The sequence below is a fragment of the Diplotaxodon limnothrissa genome, linkage group LG9, assembly GCF_057381915.1.
Source record: "Diplotaxodon limnothrissa isolate DT_005_m linkage group LG9, D_limnothrissa_male_GT1.1, whole genome shotgun sequence".
NCBI lineage: Eukaryota > Metazoa > Chordata > Actinopteri > Cichliformes > Cichlidae > Diplotaxodon > Diplotaxodon limnothrissa.
The window spans coordinates 35380523-35399513 of NC_140604.1; the positions used below are offsets into that span (position 1 = coordinate 35380523).

General features: G+C 46.5%; 1 protein-coding gene across 1 annotated transcript; it reads left to right on the forward strand.

Annotated features, from left to right (window-relative positions):
- Positions 1 to 1631: 1631 nt before the first annotated feature.
- On the forward strand, positions 1632 to 7189 carry cidea (cell death inducing DFFA like effector a). The gene is made up of 5 exons (XM_085363205.1): positions 1632 to 1763; positions 2101 to 2236; positions 4588 to 4740; positions 5020 to 5192; positions 6392 to 7189. The coding sequence occupies exons 1-5, from the start codon at positions 1696 to 1698 to the stop codon at positions 6492 to 6494; spliced, it is 633 nt and encodes a 210-aa protein (XP_085219331.1). The 5' UTR covers positions 1632 to 1695; the 3' UTR covers positions 6495 to 7189.
- The last annotated feature ends 11802 nt before the right edge of the window (positions 7190 to 18991 follow it).

The window sequence follows — 18991 nt, forward strand, 5'->3', positions numbered from 1 at the left end:
TTTGTAACTGAGCTACAAAATAACTTCACAGGCATGTTTGGCAGCTTTCACTTAATTTCAGCTTTTTGGTGAAAACTTTCAGAATGTTTTTCACACAAAGATATGATGTCTCGTTTTTATATGTAACATTTATACACCCTCGTTGTAGACCAAATAAAACACAAAAAACCCTCAGAAATAGCAGCCTGTGCATGCTGCGGCTCCTTTTTACTTTGTGATGTAATATTAGGATCTTATCAAAAAATTATACTCAGACAATCCTGTAAAAAACAGGCTTTAGAAGTTTAGGTTCCAGAGAAAAAAGTCAACAACTTTTAAAAACCTTATTGTGGGCCAAAAAAACAAAACAAACATTATATATATATGGAGTGCTGCCAGACACTCCACGAGCGTCTGGCAGCACAAATGAACCAGCTGCTAGTTAACGAGAGACACCCGGAATGGCTAACCGAAGGTCGAACGGTCCTGATCCCCAAGGACCCCAAGAAGGGACCGGTCCCCTCCAACTACCGACCAATAACCTGCCTCAGTACTACATGGAAGCTCCTGTCAGGCATCATATCGGCTAAGATGAACAGGCACATGGGTCAATACATGAGCGGGACACAGAAAGGAATTGGCAAGAACACCAGAGGCGCAAAACACCAGCTACTGGTAGACAGAACAGTCAGCCGAGACTGCAAGACCAGACTGACCAACCTGTGCACTGCCTGGATTGATTACAAGAAGGCCTATGACTCAATGCCCCACAGCTGGATACTGGAATGCCTAGAATTGTACAAGATCAATGGGACCCTAAGAGCCTTCATCAGGAACTCAATGGGGATGTGGCGTACAACACTAGAGGCCAACTCCAAGCCCATAGCACAAGTCACCATCAAGTGCGGGATCTACCAAGGAGATGCTCTGTCCCCACTGCTGTTCTGCATAGGCCTGAACCCCCTCAGTGAGATCATTAACAAGACTGGCTACGGATACCGACTACGGAACGGAGCAGTTGTCAGCCATAGGGATGGGTATCGAAAACCGGTTCTTGTTGAGAACCGGTTCCCACTGTTTCACTTCCTTGGAATTGTTTGCCATTTTTGCAAATGATTCCCTTATCGATTCCAGTCGCCCCAAATGACGTCACCACGTTGCGGAGCGTCATTTACCTGGCAGGAAACACGGCGCCTAAGCGGCTCAAACGCTCAAAAGTTTGGTTATACTTTACGAAATCGGATGACAACAGGGCAACTTGCAATACTTGCAAAGTAGATATTTCATTTAAGGGAGGAAACACTACGAATATCAAAAGCATTTGCTCACAAAACACGCGATGACCTTAAATGAATGTCGTGTTTTTAATTCCGCTCCGGACTCGTGAATCTCAACCCAGCAGCAGCGGTAACGTTTGCACGTCCTCTTCCGTTAATGCGGCAGGTAAATAAGATAAGATAGATAAGATAAGATAAGATAACCTTTATTAGTCCCACACGTGGGAAATTTGTTTTGTCACAGCAGGAAGTGGACAGTGCAAAAGTTATGACGCAAAAATTAGAATACAATAAGATCCTATTGGCTCTCTGCTCTTTATTGGTGACCAATCACAGGCTGTCATTCTTCATGGATTCTCCGTAGTTCCTCTCAGCTGCCTCTGGCTGCAGCAGCTTTGCTTCAGCGTGCTGTCTGACTGTTTGAATCTTTGACTTCACGATGGCACCGCTGTCCATCCAGGCCGGAGTGAAATACGCCAAAACGCTGCTGCCAGAGACTCTGATGAGGTGAGTTTTTTAAATGTTATCAAAACTTAAAGTTGAGTTTTATAAATTCAGTTTAGTTATTGTAAATCTGGGGATTAGACAAATATTGGCAATTTCACTCAAACCAGCTGTGCGTCAAATTGTATCCAGGACATTTTTAGACTTTGCAGAGGAAGCTGTGTGTGTGCAGAACTGCAGAAGAACAATGGAAGCCACTCAGTAAATAGGATTGCTGAACCTTTGAAATAGTGAAAGCAGCTGAGAGGGTTTTTATAGATGTAAGTCTGAGGTTATTAAAACCTCCGACTTGACTATAAGATTTCAAACTGTAATGCAGTGAACTTTGAATGACCTGCAGGTCCGTGTCCACAGTCCAGACCATCTCTCGACACATGCTGCCCCTAAATCAGCCTCGCTGTTTCAGAGTGTGCACATACAGCCGGATGCGGCGGCGAAGTTTGACTGCGTCTTCTCTAGATGAGCTCCTGGAGCAGGTAAAAACAACCTGTAAACTCTCTTAGACAATAAGCAGTAGTGTGCATAAGTCTTGAGCCAGCTCTCATTTCTTCATATTTTGTTAAGAAAAGGAGAAACAGGTGCAAACATGGAAAAATATTAAATAAGGCAAAAACAGTTTGTACAGTTTAAACACACTTTAAATTCAATATTTGGTATGATTACCTTTATTCGTCATTACAACCTGAACCCCTTTGGTCACCTTTTTAGTTTCTTTAAGCAGTCTTTAGGAACAGTGCAGCGTTCGATACTATTGACCTTAATATTTTACTACGGAGATTAAACAGGATGTAGGTATTAAAAGGTGTTTGAATAACTTTGATCATGAAAATCTTCTTCAAACACCAAAGTTATTTTTAACTTACACGCTTGGACCAGTTCTGTTCACATTATACATCCTTCCCTTGGGCACTATTATTAGAAGGCATAGCGTACATTCTCACTGCTATCCAGAAATATCCTGTCTCAGAGTGACGCGGAAAAACTAGTTCACACAGTGTGCTTTGAGGTAGGAGCCAAAAAGGGTGTAGTTTGTGGGTGTGATCACCCGTGTGTACACCTGTGAGCATGGACGCGCTTGTTTTTTTAAAAGGTTCCTTCATGTAATGATCTGCTAGAGGGTGTGGGGGGGCCACAGCCCCGTCCTCCAGTGGTTGTTGATCAGTGGTCATGAGAATTTGCATAATTAAGATTAAGGAACTGACCTCACAGCCCATTGTTCCTTCAGTGGGCTGGTTTCAGTCATTATGCAAATGTCCTGTTTATAAGAATGAAACCTGCAGTCAGCTGAGACTGAAGACGTCACCTGATGATGACAAAACGTTTCTCCCACTAAAAACGCTACGTCCAGATGAACAGATTTAATTTTTTGCGATACCATCAACATCTGTATAATGAGTGAATTGCTAAAAGAGATGACATACCATGCATCCAAGAGAGAAAGTGGGAGGGTAGGTAAGGGAATTTTGAGGACTTCAAATTCTACTACAAGGCATGAGTTCAGGTTGAAATGGCACTGGAATTATAGTGGAAAGCCTAATGATCAATGGTAACTTTATTTTTCTCAGTGGGAAACTTCAGTATGTCCACACAGCAAACAACATAAAGATTAAGAGCAGCCAAACCTTTAAACAGATCTGTTTACCCTAACCTCCTAACCCTAACACCTTCAGACAAATTACCATGTTATCATGTATTGTAGTGGCGTAATGGCAATGCAGATTGTTTATTTACTTGGGAGTTCACCTTGTAATCGGAAGGTTGCCGGTTCGAGCCCCGGCTCGGACAGTCTCGGTCGTTGTGCCCTTGGGCAAGACACTTCACCAGTTGCCTACTGGTGGTGGTCAGAGGGCCCGGTGGCGCCAGTGTCCAGCAGCCTCGCCTCTGTCAGTGCGCCCCAGGGTGGCTGTGGCTACAATGTAGCTCCATCACCAGTGTGTGAATGTGTGGACGACTGGTTGTGTAAAGCGCTTGGGGGTCTTTAGGGACTAGTAAAGCTATACAAATACAGGCCATTTACTTGTCTGGAGATTGAACAAGTAACACAAAAAATGATTCTGTCCTACACCTCCAGCCTCCAACATCTCCTTCTCATAATGGACGTGTGTCTTGATCTGGAAGAGAAGAGAAGACCCTACTTGACCCAGGGTTTTCAAATCAAGTGGTGGTCTAAGGAGCTTGGAAAGAAAAGTGTGAATACGTTTCACCTGTCATCCGAAAAGCTTCTTCAGTTCTGAAGATGCTTGAATTGAGGAAGCTGAAGAAGCTTCTGGAATGAGAGGTGAAACATCTTCAAGCAACTTAAAGAAGTTCAGACGCTTTTCTTTTCAAGCTCCTTAGACTGCGATGACCTGGATGACTGAAGACCTTCACAGACATATTAAGTGGTGGCAGTTACTAAGTATAAAGAGCAGCTTGTAAACATTGTCATTATAATAGAAGTGGGTAAGAATAAATCAGCAGAAGATATATGGAATGATGTGGTCACCCAGATTCATAAAGCCCTCCAAAGAACAAAACCAGGTAGAAAGTTTATGGACAAGCAAGGTAGTGAGTGACACTGAGAGAAGAACATAGCATTCCTGGAGACAGGAAATCATTCAACAAAGTGCCTCACGAACTCATCTGACCTGCACCTTGTCCCTGACATGTGTCACCATGCACCTGTTAATCAAAGTGGCCACAACCCTACTAATGGTAGCTTTAGGCCTTAATTGAATTTGAACAGGTGAATCATAAAAACATTGTCATCCTGTACAGTTGTTATGAAGAGACGAAGAAATCATCAGATTCTGACTCTTTGAATTGATTCTCCTGTTTTGTGTCCCAGGCAGCGAGGGTGTTCATGATGTCCTACCAGTTCCTGACTCTGGTCCTGGAGGAGGATGGGACTGTGGTGGACTCAGAGGAGTTCTTCCAGTCACTGCCCAATAGCACACTGCTGATGGTGCTGGAGAAGGGGGAGATGTGGACAGAGAGCAAGGTGAGAGCAGAGATGATGTTCATCACTGCGGCTGAGTGTCTGTGTGCATATATGAAGTGAGATGATCTCTCTTCACTGAGCCCAGGAGGGAAGTTCACACACTTCAGCAGCATGAAGAACAGACAGGAAACAGACAGGAAATGGATCAGAACTTAAATAAATAATTCTTCTTAAATACGTGTTTTGTTGCCCAGAATAATGTAGCTTGTTTTTAAAAACACATAAAGTTAAAAAGCCGTTTACCCAAATCAAAATTTTCTGAACATGTTGGTGTTTCAGATTATTCCATGCTTTCGTCAGCCAAAGAAGAGTGGGATTGCCAAAGTGACCTTTGACCTCTACAAACTGCAGCCTAAAGACTTCCTGTGCTGCCTCGCCATCAGGGCCACAGTGTATGAGATGTACACACTCTCATACGACTTCAGATTCACCAGGATCAAACGCATCCTCAAGTAAGCCGAGCCTGATCACAGTAACAGTCTCAGCAGTGTTGTGCAAAGCCTGACTTTTTTCGTCTTTTCTAGTTATATGTAGTTCATATTTTCAGTTTCCAGTCTGAATTGTTCAAAGCTTTCAAATTCATAACTGGCTAAGTTAACTTCTTGTGTACGTTTATATTTCTTACCTTTTCTCCAATTTTGACACAGAACTTTATGAACACTTTGCAGAAACTATCCAGTTATTACGAGGTACTTGCAAATAAAATTTGACATGGAAAATGTTAGGGTGTGCAGAACTTCTAATCCAGCTCCAACACAGGAGAACAGTTAGTGTCAGCACCACCTCCACAAGTGACTGTGGAGGTCTATTGTGTGGGGTGTAAGTCCTCTGCATCGCTGCTGCAGATCAAGGAAGATGGTGGTTCCTTTTTCTTTGTTTATTGGCCCTCCTGACTCTTCTTAACTCGCTGGTCATGCCTGGTACATAGACTTAAACTAATAACGCACTCAGGAACAATCCAGAATGGCACTCTGGCAGCTTCAGTGCAGATAAATCTGTTTCATGCATATAACTATGCATGGAGTTCATGTTTAATGTGGTGCACTCTGGCGGTGCTTCCAGATACTTGCTGTGTAGCAACACAATAATGACTTCACACAGCTTGCGTGAAGTCAAAAAAAGCTGTGGTTACGGCACTTCAGCATGTAGCCAGTGCTACAGTATCGAGCATACACAAAGTAAATTCAAATCCAACAATTCATAGAAAGATGTAAAAAAAGAGAACGAAAAGTAGATGAGTTAATTTTCAAAAGTAAGGACTGATCAGTCAGTGACATTTAATAAAGTGGAAATGTATCTTTAATATTGTCTGAAAATTAATTAAAGTATAAATACTTCAATAAGTACTACATAGTTTAGTGCAGTCTACTTTAAGGTAAACTGGTCAGTGTGCAGTGATGTGTTAAAATATACAGTAATAAGCAATGTTGGACTGGTACAGAGCAGCTGTGGCGTTCATGGTCAGTGTTTGGTTACATCAAGGGTAGCAGACCTCACTTTAAATTTAAGGTGATGATGCTGATCAGAGTCACTGAATTCCAACTTTATACTAGCTTTATTCAGTGTAGGCACTGGAAAACAGCCATAGTACCTCATGTAACATTGCTTATTATGAGTTTATTTGACTAAATTTTTCTGTCTCTATCTTCAGCTCGCTGTTGTGCTGCGTCACCTCTCTGACCAGACTAGCCGGACAACTGCTGCTCTGCACATCCTCCTCACTACTGCAGTTCACTGGAAATGCCTGCCGCTAAAGCCATGTCTCTTTGTGTTCAGCTGTTCATTCAGGCGGGTGTACTACAAAGGTGTTTAACACGCCCAGGCTTTCTTTGCGTTACCTCCCTCGACAAATCTTAGGGCCAAGACGCGGGGCAGCCCAAGCAGAGGAGCCTAGACATCCCTCTCTCCAGCCTCCAGTCTGGGGTGAGATTCAGGCATGTCCCCCAAGAAGTACATGCCTGGAATACCTCACTTAGGAGGTGCCCAGGAGGCATCCTAGTGAGATGTCCAAACCACCTCAATTGGATCCTTTCGTTGTGGTGAAGTAGCAGCTCTACTCAGAGCCCCCCCCAGAATGACCGAAATCCTCTCCCTATCTCTAAGGCCTGCTATATTCAAAACATATTTTCCCAGAACAGAATCTAAAATGACTTTAAACATGTAAATAAAATAATCAGTGAAAATGTAGCCATCCAGCTGAATTTGAAACCAATGCTCTGAGCATAACCTGCTCCCAACCAGGGTACGTGTTCATCATCAGTTACCATGGTGATTTAGCCAGGTAAAAAAAGAGCCAATTTAGATAAGATAAGATAAGATAAGATAGAACTTTATTAATCCCTCAGGTGGGTTCCTCTGGGAAATTCGATTTCATGACACAGGAAACTCTGACTTTTGAGCTCCAGATAGCTCAAAAGAACATTAATCTGGCTTTGTAGTACACCCCTCTGCTGAGGTGGGACTGACTGTAATAAATGATCAGACCCTCAGTTTGTGTGTTTGAGACAAACTAGAGAAAACTTGTGTTTGATTTCCTCTGCCTGAATAAAGATCGTGTTTGAATTGTCTACATATGGATCACTTATGTGTGTGTTTCCATGGAAAGCTGAGAGCATTTCTAGTCTTTCTATCAGATCAGCGTTTTTTAAGAATGTTTCGTCTGATTTCAGCTGGAAAGATTTTTGTATTGAATGAGATTAAATTTGTTTTTGTAAATCAAATATCTGACTAATAAATCAACAACTCTGTGCCTGTTTGTGTTTTTCCATAGTACTTCATCCCCACAGACTGGAGTTCTGTATAGTGCCTCATCACTAAAGGGACAACTCCACTAGAGTTTAAATATCTGGGACGCTCCACCGTTTAATTTTAGAACTGAAGACGTTTCTTGGATGAAATCAACTGGTCCTAGCTAAAGATCCAACTGCTGTATTTCACAGGGAGGGAGAAGACGGAGTTCCTGTTCCCATTTAGAGGCAGAGTCGCCCTCTACAATGTACGCAACAGACAATAGAGACATTTTTTTATTTTCCTTCTTTTTCTCTACTCTTGTTCTGCTTAACTGATTCATGCTGAGTGCAAACAGGAGATGTATCACTGCTGTAACACCTGTAACATTCAGAAGTTGCCTCATTGTTCTGACACACACAACAAAACTATTAACTACACCACACACTAACTACACAAGATTTGCGCTAAACGTCGCAAATCTCTCACATCTCAAACACGCTGTCACTCCTAAAATTTCCCCCCATTTCTTAACAACTAGATGCCACGTTGCCATACCATTTTTTGATTGGTCGACATGGTACTTTTTTGGACGAATAGGAAAGGAAGAGGGGGGTGGGGGTTTGTTTTTGCTCACATACGGGGAGCGCTTTCGAGTCTTTATTTCTTATAAAACGCTGTTTTTACCGTTTCTTCCCACAGTAAATATAAACAACGACAGTATTCAGGAAGAAAACCAAATACTGCAGATATTTTTATCATAACTCTGGTTTTACGTGGCCGATCAACACAATTTAAAAACTGGTATAAAGTCCTCACTTTTTCCGTCAATTGTTCCGTCTGTCCTGCTCACATCTCCAGTGGTTGTACACGTTGTCATTAACGTGGCTTCACTCCACATCAGCCGCTTTGCTAGCTAAAACACCGGTGTCGGCACATAAGGACACTGTCATAGCCTGTCAATGACGTTGATTAGCTGCGTACACGAATGTGAATTGCATTTTTGGCTGGACTATGGGATAAGGTGGCATCGTTCTAATCCCATACGGGAGCAGCCAGTCACTCACTGAGTAACACTGCAGAACAGAATTGTTAAAGTATTAATTTTAATTTCAATTCAGGTTAGATTTTTTTTTGTGCGCAGAGACCTGCCAGCAGTGCGCAATTGCACACGTGCGCAGTTTAGAGGGAACATTGGTGACAAGGCGTCTGGTTTCGTGTTCCAGGACCCGGGCCTGTAGGTAATGGTTAGGTTAAACCGTGCAAAAAACAATGCCCACCTGGCCTGTCTGACGTTCAGGCGCTTAGCCGCTTGGAGGTAGGCCAGGTTCTTGTGGTCCATCCACACGACAACAGGATGTTCGCTCCCCTCCAACCAGTGCCGCCACGCCTCCAGCCCCAACTTGATGGCAAGAAGCTCCCGGTCGCCCACGTCATAATTCCTTTCGGCCTGAGTGAGACGATGGGAGAAAAAGGCACAGGGGTGTAATTTACATTCCTGGCGTTGAGAGAGAACCGCCCCAACTCCCGAATCAGAAGCGTCCACTTCCACCATGAATGGCAGGGCGAGGTCAGCCTGGGCCAGGATGGGGGCCGAGGCGAACAGGCTCTTGAGACGGTCGAATGCTTGCTGAGCTGCCGGAGACCACAGGTACGGTTGTTTGGGCAATGTGAGTTGTGTGAGAGGCAATGCTACCTTATTGAAGTCCCGGATGAAACGTCTGCAGAAGTTGCTGAATCCCAGAAAACTTTGCAACTTCTTACGGGTGCCGGGAACAGGCCACTCCAACACAGCTTTGACCTTAGCCGGGTCCGCTCGCAACCGGCCCTGTTCAGTGATAAAACCCAGAAAAGAGACAGTTGAGGCATGAAATTCACATTTCTCCGCTTTACAAAACAGCCGATTCTCCAGCAGGCGGCGCAACACCAGTCTTACATGCTTAACATGCTCAGCTCTGGATCTGCAGAAAATCAGAATGTCGTCAAGATAAACAAACACGAAGTGGTTCAAAAAATCTCGTAGAACATCATTTACCAGGGCTTGGAAGACGGCAGGGGCGTTAGTGAGTCCAAACGGCATTACCAGGTACTCGAAGTGGCCCAGATGGGTGTTGAAGGCCGTCTTCCACTCGTCCCCCTCGCGGATGCGGACCAGGTGATAAGCATTGCGGAAATCAAGTTTGGTGAAATGGGTGGCCCCTTTAAGGAGTTCAAAAGCTGAGGCGTTCAGAGGTAGGGGATATTTGTTTTTGATAGTGATTTTGTTTAGTCACCGATAGTCAATGCAGGGGCATAGGGTCTTATCCCTTTTTGTCAACAAAAAAGAAGCCTGCGCCCAAGGGAGCAGTGGAGGGGCGGATGATGCCAGCTGCCAGGGAGTCCGTAATGTAGCGCTCCATAGACTCGCACTCAGGTTTCGAGATACTATAGAGTCGGCTAGTGGGCAAGGGGGTGCCTGGGAGCAAATCAATCCCACAGTCGTACGGACGAGGGGGGGGGGGGGGGGGGCAGCGATGGGGCCCCGTCTTTGCTAAAGACTTGTCCTAGATCGTGATATTCGGCGGGCACGGTTGACAAGTCGGGGCGAGTGGGCGGCCCCGCAGGATCGTCTGACATGCAACCCGGCACCGCAGAGCGTAAACACTGCTCATGGCAACGGGTGCTCCACCCCACGATACATCCCTTGGCCCAATCAATCTGTGGATTGTGTCGCTGGAGCTGGGGGAATCCCAAAACTAAGGGTGTGTCAGGTGCCTTGAAGAGAAACAGGAACATCTGCTCAGTGTGATTGCCGGAGAGAGTGAGTGTGATTTCTTGAGTGCGGTGAGTGAGAGCAGCTAAGGGTCTGCCATTAAGCACTGACACTTGGAGCGCTTCAGGGAGAAGAACAACAGGCAAACCCATTTTGTGGGCAAAGCCTCATCCAAAAAACTTTGTTCAGGTCCTGAGTCTATTAGTGCATCACAAGAACGGGTGTGGGAAAGAAACCGTAATTTAGCGGGGCAGCTGAGGTGGAGGAATGTATTAACCGGTGCACCCGTCAGTATCCCCACCTTTACTGACGGGCTGAGTCTTTTAGCTGTGAGGGACAGGCGTCCGCGAAATGCCCCTTCTTCCCGCACGCAAAACACTCACCCACCAGTTGTCTTCTGCTCTGGGTGAATTTAGTCCGTCCCAGCTGCGGTTCCTCCTCTCTCCACTCGAGAGACGGGAGTCCAGTCGGAACTCCTACACCCCCTACTGACCATCGCCCATCTCCAGTCCGCCTGCCAAACTCCCGCATATGGTCGTCTAGACTGATACACATGTTAACCAGGGCGCTTAACAATTTAGGAAGCTCTTTAGTGGCCAACTCACGTTTGACATTCTCATTTAAGCTGTTTAGGAATGCTCCTCGGAGCGCCCTCTCCTCCCAGCCAGTCTCCTCGGCCAAGATCCAAAAGTAATAATAATAATAATGGATTGGATTTATATAGCGCTTTTCAAGGCACCCAAAGCACTTTACAATTCCACTATTCATTCACTCTCACATTCACACACTGGTGGAGGCAGCTACGGTTGTAGCCACAGCTGCCCTGGGGCAGACTGACAGAAGCGAGGCTGCCATGTCGCGCCATCGGCTCCACTGGCCAACACCAGTAGGCGGTAGGTGAAGTGTCTTGCCCAAGGACACAACGACCAGTACAGAGAGCCCAGGGATCGAACCAGCGACCTTCCGGTTACAGATATGCTTCCCAACCCCTTGAGCCACGGTCGCCCAAAAAGTCCACAGAGAAGTCTGCCACGCTCCACCGGCCCTGCTTTAAAGTAAACATGCGATGAGCAGCGCTGTCAGGGTTAGATCCTTTGTCAAACACACACCAAAATTTGCTCAAAAAAAATCACTATATGAGATGGAGGGCTGGGCACTCAGGGCTGCTTGAGCCCACAGCAGAGCTCGTCTGGTCATGAGCTCAACCATGAGGGTGATTTTGGCAATATCAGAGGCATAAGCTCGAGTCTGCTGCCTAAAAATCAGAGAGCATTGAGTCAAAAATCCCTGGCTTTTGTCCAAATCTCCACTGAATTTTTCAGGTACAGGTAATGTGTGTACCTACATTTAGAAGCTCTACTGGTGGTTGTGGTTGTGTAGGGGGCTCTGGTGGTTGAACGGGTGCTCTAGGTGTAGCAAGCAACATACCTTTCAGTTCAGATACCACTTGTAGTAGCGCGGACTGCTCCTCGGCAACATGCTGCAGCATCTTTTCATGTTGTTCCAACCGTACAGTTTGAAGCACGAGCTCGCGCTGGATGGGAATTGAGTCCGCTGAGTCCATTGCTGGCTGGATTGTTCTGTCACGGGTAATGGGAAAATACGGACTCAGTCACGGAGCTCTGGATGCGAAGCACACAGTGCGTTTATTTACAGTGCCCAAAAACAGTCTCAAAACACAAAGTGAAGTGCAAACTCCAACAGTGATCCTCTCCAAACTTCCAGTGGTGCACAGGTGAGTTTCCAAAGTGATTATCCGAATGCGTGTCCTCCTCCGAGAGCTTAATTCCACGGGCTCCTCCTCTCCAACCTCCTGCTCTGTGTCTCTTCCTCCTATAAACGAGCGACAACAACATGTGAGAAGGCTAGCCGGCTAAAGCTAAGTTGCAAGTAACAAACACTTTTAACTACCGAGCTTCAAGTACAATCCAGCGTCAACTGCCGTCTGGACACACAGTTAAATGCCTCAGCCCACGACGAAGGATGATTAGTGACAGCTGGGTGGCAAATTAGGTGCAGGTGTGTCAGCCGCTGGGTGGAGACTGTCGTGTTATTCAATTATACGCGGGTCCACTGTACGATTGATAACCACACTTTATTTTCTTGTTCTAGCTCTGCCCCCACATAACATAACATTCTATACAAAAACACACCGGTCTCGCCCTCTAGCTGCCATCAGCCTAACTACACTGACCGGCTGCATTAACATCTACTGTACAATGCAATTACACCACATCTCCCCTTTCTAGAATCAATGGGTAGACTACCATTGACTCACCAGAACTTAGAGGGTTATTCTGCCTCTGAGGCTGGAAGGTCTGGTCCTGCGCTTACCTGTAAGGAATACTATATAACAAAAATCTTAACTCTAATTAACCCGTTAAGTAACACAAATTCTTACATGCTAACTTGTCACACCCCCTGCATTTCCCAACTTCTGAACATGCATATTTGAAAATGACAACCTTTTAGCTTTTACACTTTTACCCATTGTTACGTTCTGGTCCCGGCAAGTAAATAAACGTAACAAATAGTTTGCCCCACTCACTTCCCACCCACGCAAAAACCCCAACAACGACACCTTTTTTAAGTATTTAAGCAGCCATTTATTTTCCTCAGCAGTGAGCAATGCCAAAACAATAAACAAAACTCCCTATAAAACAATCCCTAGTCTTCCCTACACCAAAATAAAAAGAAGCCAAAACAAAAGACAAGTCACTTACCTATCTATCTAACGAAAAACAGGAGAAAACTTGTTCAACAAAAGAAAACGGCTTCTCACGCCTACTAGGCTGCAACAGTGAAAGTTATACAACAAAGGAACAAAAAAGTGACCGCCACTGGTTAACTTATTTACAATTATTTACATGGCAAGGCTAGAGGTACACGTGAATACTCCAGCCTGCACTACAATAATCACACACACAACTCCGTGATCGAGTCAACGGGGTTCCCAAAAAAACACTCCCAGGTGACTGTCATCCGGACGTTAAGTACTGGAGGTGGTCCATCAATTATCCAGTCGGAAGGTGTGTAGAGACTCCACCCAGATACCTAGCAGCCACGCCCAGGTGTCCACCTCCTAGGAGAGAAAAAAGGGAAAATACCGCCACCATCCTCCGGTGGGAGGCACAACACCAACAAACACATCACTGGGTCATAACAGTTTCCCCCACCCAAAAAAAATCAAACATCCAACCCCACACAAAGATGTTTGATTTACGACCTAGAGAGGGCATCAGCCATAACATTCTCTAAGCTCTTATATATCGGATCTCAATGTTGAAATCCTGTAGGAGTAAGGACCAACGCATGAGGCGCTGGTTGCTGTTTTAGAAATGTTCTAGAAAAGAAACAGACTGGGTGGTCAATGCCATTTTCATCCTCCTGCACGAGCACTGCACCCGCCCCCAAAACACTGGCGTCCACCTCTGAATCCTTGGCCCCTCAGGAACCGCCCAGGGACACCAAAAGTCTCCAGATTGCGCTTTGGAGGAATCAAAATCAAAGTCTGTGTCAAATTTAAGGGTGGGAGATGGAGCATTAGCCACCATCAGCTGGCCTCTTCTGCGGTCCCTAAGCCGTCGAGGTCCTTGTCTTTTTCTAGCAGGTGGCCTGGTTTCAGCATTTTGCTGCTGACTGTCCTGAAAAGTGAATCTACTTGGGTCTGATTGCATGGTGGCTTCAGCGACCCTTGTGGTTTGAATATTTGTTCTTCTCGTCCCCTTGGGCTGCCTCCTATTCTGCTGCTGCTGTTGCTGGGATCCACTCGCACCTCTCCTCTGCCTAAATGTCTTTACACTGACGGTTTGAACAGCCTTTGATGTGGCACGATCGAAACCACTGTTATCTGTAAGTGGTATATCGACTACTTCTGGCGACGGAAAAACTGTGCCGCCAGCTAGATCGTTTCCCAAGATGATGTCAATACCTGCAACCGGTAACTGGGGTCGCACCCCAAGCTTAACCTCACCAGACAAAAACTGAGACGAAAGCTGCACCAAGTGTAAAGGAACCCGTATTACACACATCCTAACTCCCCAGGCTAACACATCCGCCCCACAACAGGATTGAGCTGAAAACGGTAAGACCCCCTCACGAATGAGCGACTGTTTCGCACCAGTGTCTCGCAAAATACTGACAGGAGTCCGCCGATCTTCTCCTATCAAGGAAACAAAGCCGTTTGACACAAACGGCTTAAACTCCTTATCTACTTTATCATTTTCGGGTGCCATCACCTCCCCCCAAGTAGGAGAGTTTGTCTGTAGAAGGTTTATTGGGGAAGGAGATGTACCCTCCCTGGTCATTTCTTTTCTCTTCAGAGCAGGGCAAACCGCAATAAGGTGTCCCTGCTCATGGCAAAAAAAACACACGCGGTTCTCAATGGATGAGGGGATGGCACGGCGGGTGCCCCTTGGAGACCATCTGGGCGGGCTACTGGAAGACGGAAAACTGTGAGCAGGAACCGAAAACATCACTTTATGTGTCAACACAAACTCATCAGCCCGTATAGCAGCAGCGGCGAGAGTCGTAACCTTCTGTTCGTTTAAGTAGGTTACCACAGTGTCTGGTAGTTGATTTTTAAACTCTTCTAACGTCACCAACTCACGCAGGTCTTCCAAGGTTTTTACTTCTGTAGCATGACACCACTTATCAAACAGAGTTTTCTTTTCTCTGGCAAACTCCACATAGGTCTGGTTGGCGGATTTTTTCCCATCCCTAAATCTCTGCCTGTAAGCCTCTGGCACAAGCTCGTAAGCGCGTAGGACAGCAGCCTTCACCATATCATAGTCAAAACTGTCCTCCAGAGAAAGAGCGGTGCATACCTCTTGAGCTTTCCCCACCAATCTACATTGGAGTAAAAGAGACCACACATCCTTTGGCCAGTGCAGCGCACCTGCGATACGTTCAAACACTGTGAAATACGAATCCACCTCAGTTTCCCGAAACGCCGGCACCATTTTGATGTGTTTACTCACATCAAAGCCACCACCTGGCATCGGGGCCGGTGGCTGCGGAGATGGCGACTGCGGGGATGATGACCCCGGGGAGGGTACCTGCGGGGATGATGACTCCGGGGAGGGTACCTGCGGGGATGGTGACTGCGGGGCTAATCGAGGTACAGGAGGGCTGGCAGACACAGAGGCTCCCCTCTCTACCTCCAGAGCCCTGATCCTCAAGTGCATAGCGTCCACCTCCAACTGCTGTTTCTTTAGCTCCACCTCCTTAATGCGCAGCGTTAACTGCAGCTCCTCCACAGAAGGGCTAGGCGGAACAGGGAGATTTTTCAGTGGGGCAGAAACACCAGCAACAGCCCCCAGCTCAACCCCCCCCGCAGGACCCGGCTCACCAAACAACCCCCTGTCCGTCAACTGGACACACAGGAGCTCCCTAAGCTCTTTCTTCTTCGCAGTCAACGGCACAGTCACATCAAAGAATTCAGCAACAAGCAAGAGGTCAGCCTTTTTACACCTGTCCAACTTCTCCGCAGACGGGCTCAGAGTGAAGTCCTCCAACTTAAACTCCATCCTAACACACACACCCCCCCACACAAGAAAAAACCGCCAACCAAGAAAACAAGCCACAAAAAGAACACAAAAGAGACGAGCCCCCAATATGTTACGTTCTGGTCCCGGCAAGTAAATAAACGTAACAAATAGTTTGCCCCACTCACTTCCCACCCACGCAAAAACCCCAACAACGACACCTTTTTTAAGTATTTAAGCAGCCATTTATTTTCCTCAGCAGTGAGCAATGCCAAAACAATAAACAAAACTCCCTATAAAACAATCCCTAGTCTTCCCTACACCAAAATAAAAAGAAGCCAAAACAAAAGACAAGTCACTTACCTATCTATCTAACGAAAAACAGGAGAAAACTTGTTCAACAAAAGAAAACGGCTTCTCACGCCTACTAGGCTGCAACAGTGAAAGTTATACAACAAAGGAACAAAAAAGTGACCGCCACTGGTTAACTTATTTACAATTATTTACATGGCAAGGCTAGAGGTACACGTGAATACTCCAGCCTGCACTACAATAATCACACACACAACTCCGTGATCGAGTCAACGGGGTTCCCAAAAAAACACTCCCAGGTGACTGTCATCCGGACGTTAAGTACTGGAGGTGGTCCATCAATTATCCAGTCGGAAGGTGTGTAGAGACTCCACCCAGATACCTAGCAGCCACGCCCAGGTGTCCACCTCCTAGGAGAGAAAAAAGGGAAAATACCGCCACCATCCTCCGGTGGGAGGCACAACACCAACAAACACATCACTGGGTCATAACACCATATTGTGCAAACAATACTACGAAAGAGGGGTATTCTTGTGTAAAACTGTCCTTTCCATCTTATCCGTCACAAGTCCAATCTGGTTGGTCTCACAACCACTCTTCCGGATCTGGTTCTGGGTGTAGATGGAAGCTCTGGAGAAACTGGCTCTGGCATGTCCGTGGAGCACTGCTCCCCGGCTTCTGCAGATTCTGGCTCCCCATTATTGCTCTCAGTTTGGTCTGGAGAGTGTTTCATGGGAACAAGATGCCGACGATTCCGCCTAATTGTCCCACGAGGTCCCTCCACGAGATATGATCGTGGTGTGGAGTGGCTGCCAATAACGGTGCCGCTGGCTCTCTGGTCTGTTATCCACACTTCTTGGCCTGGAGTGAGCCTATCGAGGCTGCGTGCGCGATGATGAAGGTTATATGACTGTGCCTCTTTAGTCCTCCTCTCCTTTTCCCTCCGGGCGACAACCACACTATCAGGAAGTGCGGGGTCAAGCAGAGATGGCAGTATTGGCACTGTGGTGCGAAGCCGTCTCCCCATCAAGAGTTGGGCTGGACTATAGTCATTCTGCAGTGGGGTGGCTCTGTAAGCGAGCAGAGCCAAGTGTGGATCAGCAGCTTTCCGCAATAGATTCTTGACAGTCTTAACTGCTCGTTCGGCTTCACCATTGCTTTGGGGATATTTCGGGCTGCTTGTGATGTGACGGAAGCCATACACTTTTGCAAATGTCTCAAAAGCTGCCCCCGAAAACTGTGGCCCATTATCTGTTACCAGCTGCTCGGGGATCCCGTGACGAGCAAAAATCCCTTTGAGATGATGGATCGCGTCCTCTGACCTTGAAGGTGTGAGAGGGGCAATCTCAACAAATCTTGAGGCATAATCCACAACAAGAAGGTAGGTTTTCCCTCTCAGCATAAACAGATCGGCTCCTAGCTTTTGCCACGGCCGCCCCGGATACTGTGATGGCATCAGCGGTTTTGTGTGGTTTTCTCTCACTTGGCAACATGTCCGACAGTTAAGGACAAGCTCATTTATCTGCTGGCTTAGCCCTGGCCACCAAACCGACTGTCGTGCTCGCTGTCTGCACTTAACCACTCCCTGGTGACCGTGCAGTCTGGTGAGCACATCATTTCTCATAGTTGCAGGTATAACCAACCTGTCCCCTTTGATTAGCAGACCATCATGTACGGTGAGGAATGCCCGTTCTGCCCAGTACAGTCTTAGCGCTGGTTCGCTGTTGAAATGTGTGGGCCATCCTTCCTCACACAGCTGCATCATGCGAGCACATACGCTGTCCCTCTTCAGCTCTTCTCTCAGCTGCTCCAAGAAATTGTTGCTAGCTGGCAGATTGTCCATCAACATGTCCACGTAAATATTTGTGCTCTCCAACAACTCCTTGTCTTGAAGTGTTTCTTTTGCTTTCACTGGAGATCGTGAGAGCGTGTCAGCTGTCCACAGGTGTTTGCCTGGTACATGCGAAATCGAGTAGGATTACACTACAATGAGCGGGTGGAGGGAGGTTTGGAGTCTTCTCCCACCCCCATTCTCTGCGGCCTGCTGGAGCGGGAGGGCTAGTAGGAGGAGTTGGCCGTCCGACTGCGGTCTGGGGTGTGGGGCCTCCCTGCTGCTGCGGAGTCGGGGTGGTCTGCCTCTCCCCACCGCAGGGAAAAGGGTAACACCACCTGGGTCTGGGTGCAATTCCCCCCTCCAGGGGCAAGGGTACCTAGACCCGGTTTGTAGAGTACGCTTGGGGAGTGTGATTGTGTGTACAGCGTCTCTTTATGTCTGTCTCCACGTTGGTTGAGTGTGGAGTGAGTGCATATGAGAGCATGAGGGTGGGAATGGATGTTTGTGTCTGTGTGTGCCTGTATGTCTGTGTCTATATGTCAGGTTGGGTATCAGACGCCACCTCTCTGGGGACACCTCAGGCCCTCCAAGGTTTGGAGGCCTATCTCCACTGTGACCAGGAGATATTTTATTTTGTATTCTTATGATCACAGTTATAATTAGAAGTATCAATCATTAATCATTTACCATTGTGGAATCTGATGACAGTATAATCTTTGTTTTATATCTATGGTAATCTGAGTAAAGATTAATGTATGCAGGTTATCATCATTGTAATCAAGTCTCAAATGGTATCCACAGCATTGTATTCACCGTCCATAACTGGAGGGTCTAGCAGGACCTTGTTCTAATTCATTTGCAGGCCTACATCAGAACATGCACATAGAGAGTTATGTAAACACGCACGTTCACCCTTATTTACACAGGGAGGTCATGTCAGGACATTCTCTAGTTGGACACACAGGCTCACAGAACTGCACAACCTGACATGTCACACACTTGTTTTTCTCTAAAGTATCATCTGATGTTTGTATAAGGAGAACTTTGGACTATGGGGAGACTTATCATTTCCAGTAAGGTCTAACTGTGTGATGTCATCATGGGTTTAAATGAGGATGGGGAACGGTCCACTCTTTGGAG

What these genes read in the sequence shown, in the direction of transcription:
- cidea (XM_085363205.1), top strand. Translation starts at nt 1,696, where the DNA reads ATGGCACCGCTGTCCATCCAGGCCGGAGTGAAATACGCCAAAACGCTG. An exon ending in CTGCCAGAGACTCTGATGAG is followed by an intron (nt 1,764 to 2,100) that starts GTGAGTTTTTTA and finishes AATGACCTGCAG; the next exon opens with GTCCGTGTCCACAGTCCAGA. An exon ending in TAGATGAGCTCCTGGAGCAG is followed by an intron (nt 2,237 to 4,587) that starts GTAAAAACAACC and finishes TTTGTGTCCCAG; the next exon opens with GCAGCGAGGGTGTTCATGAT.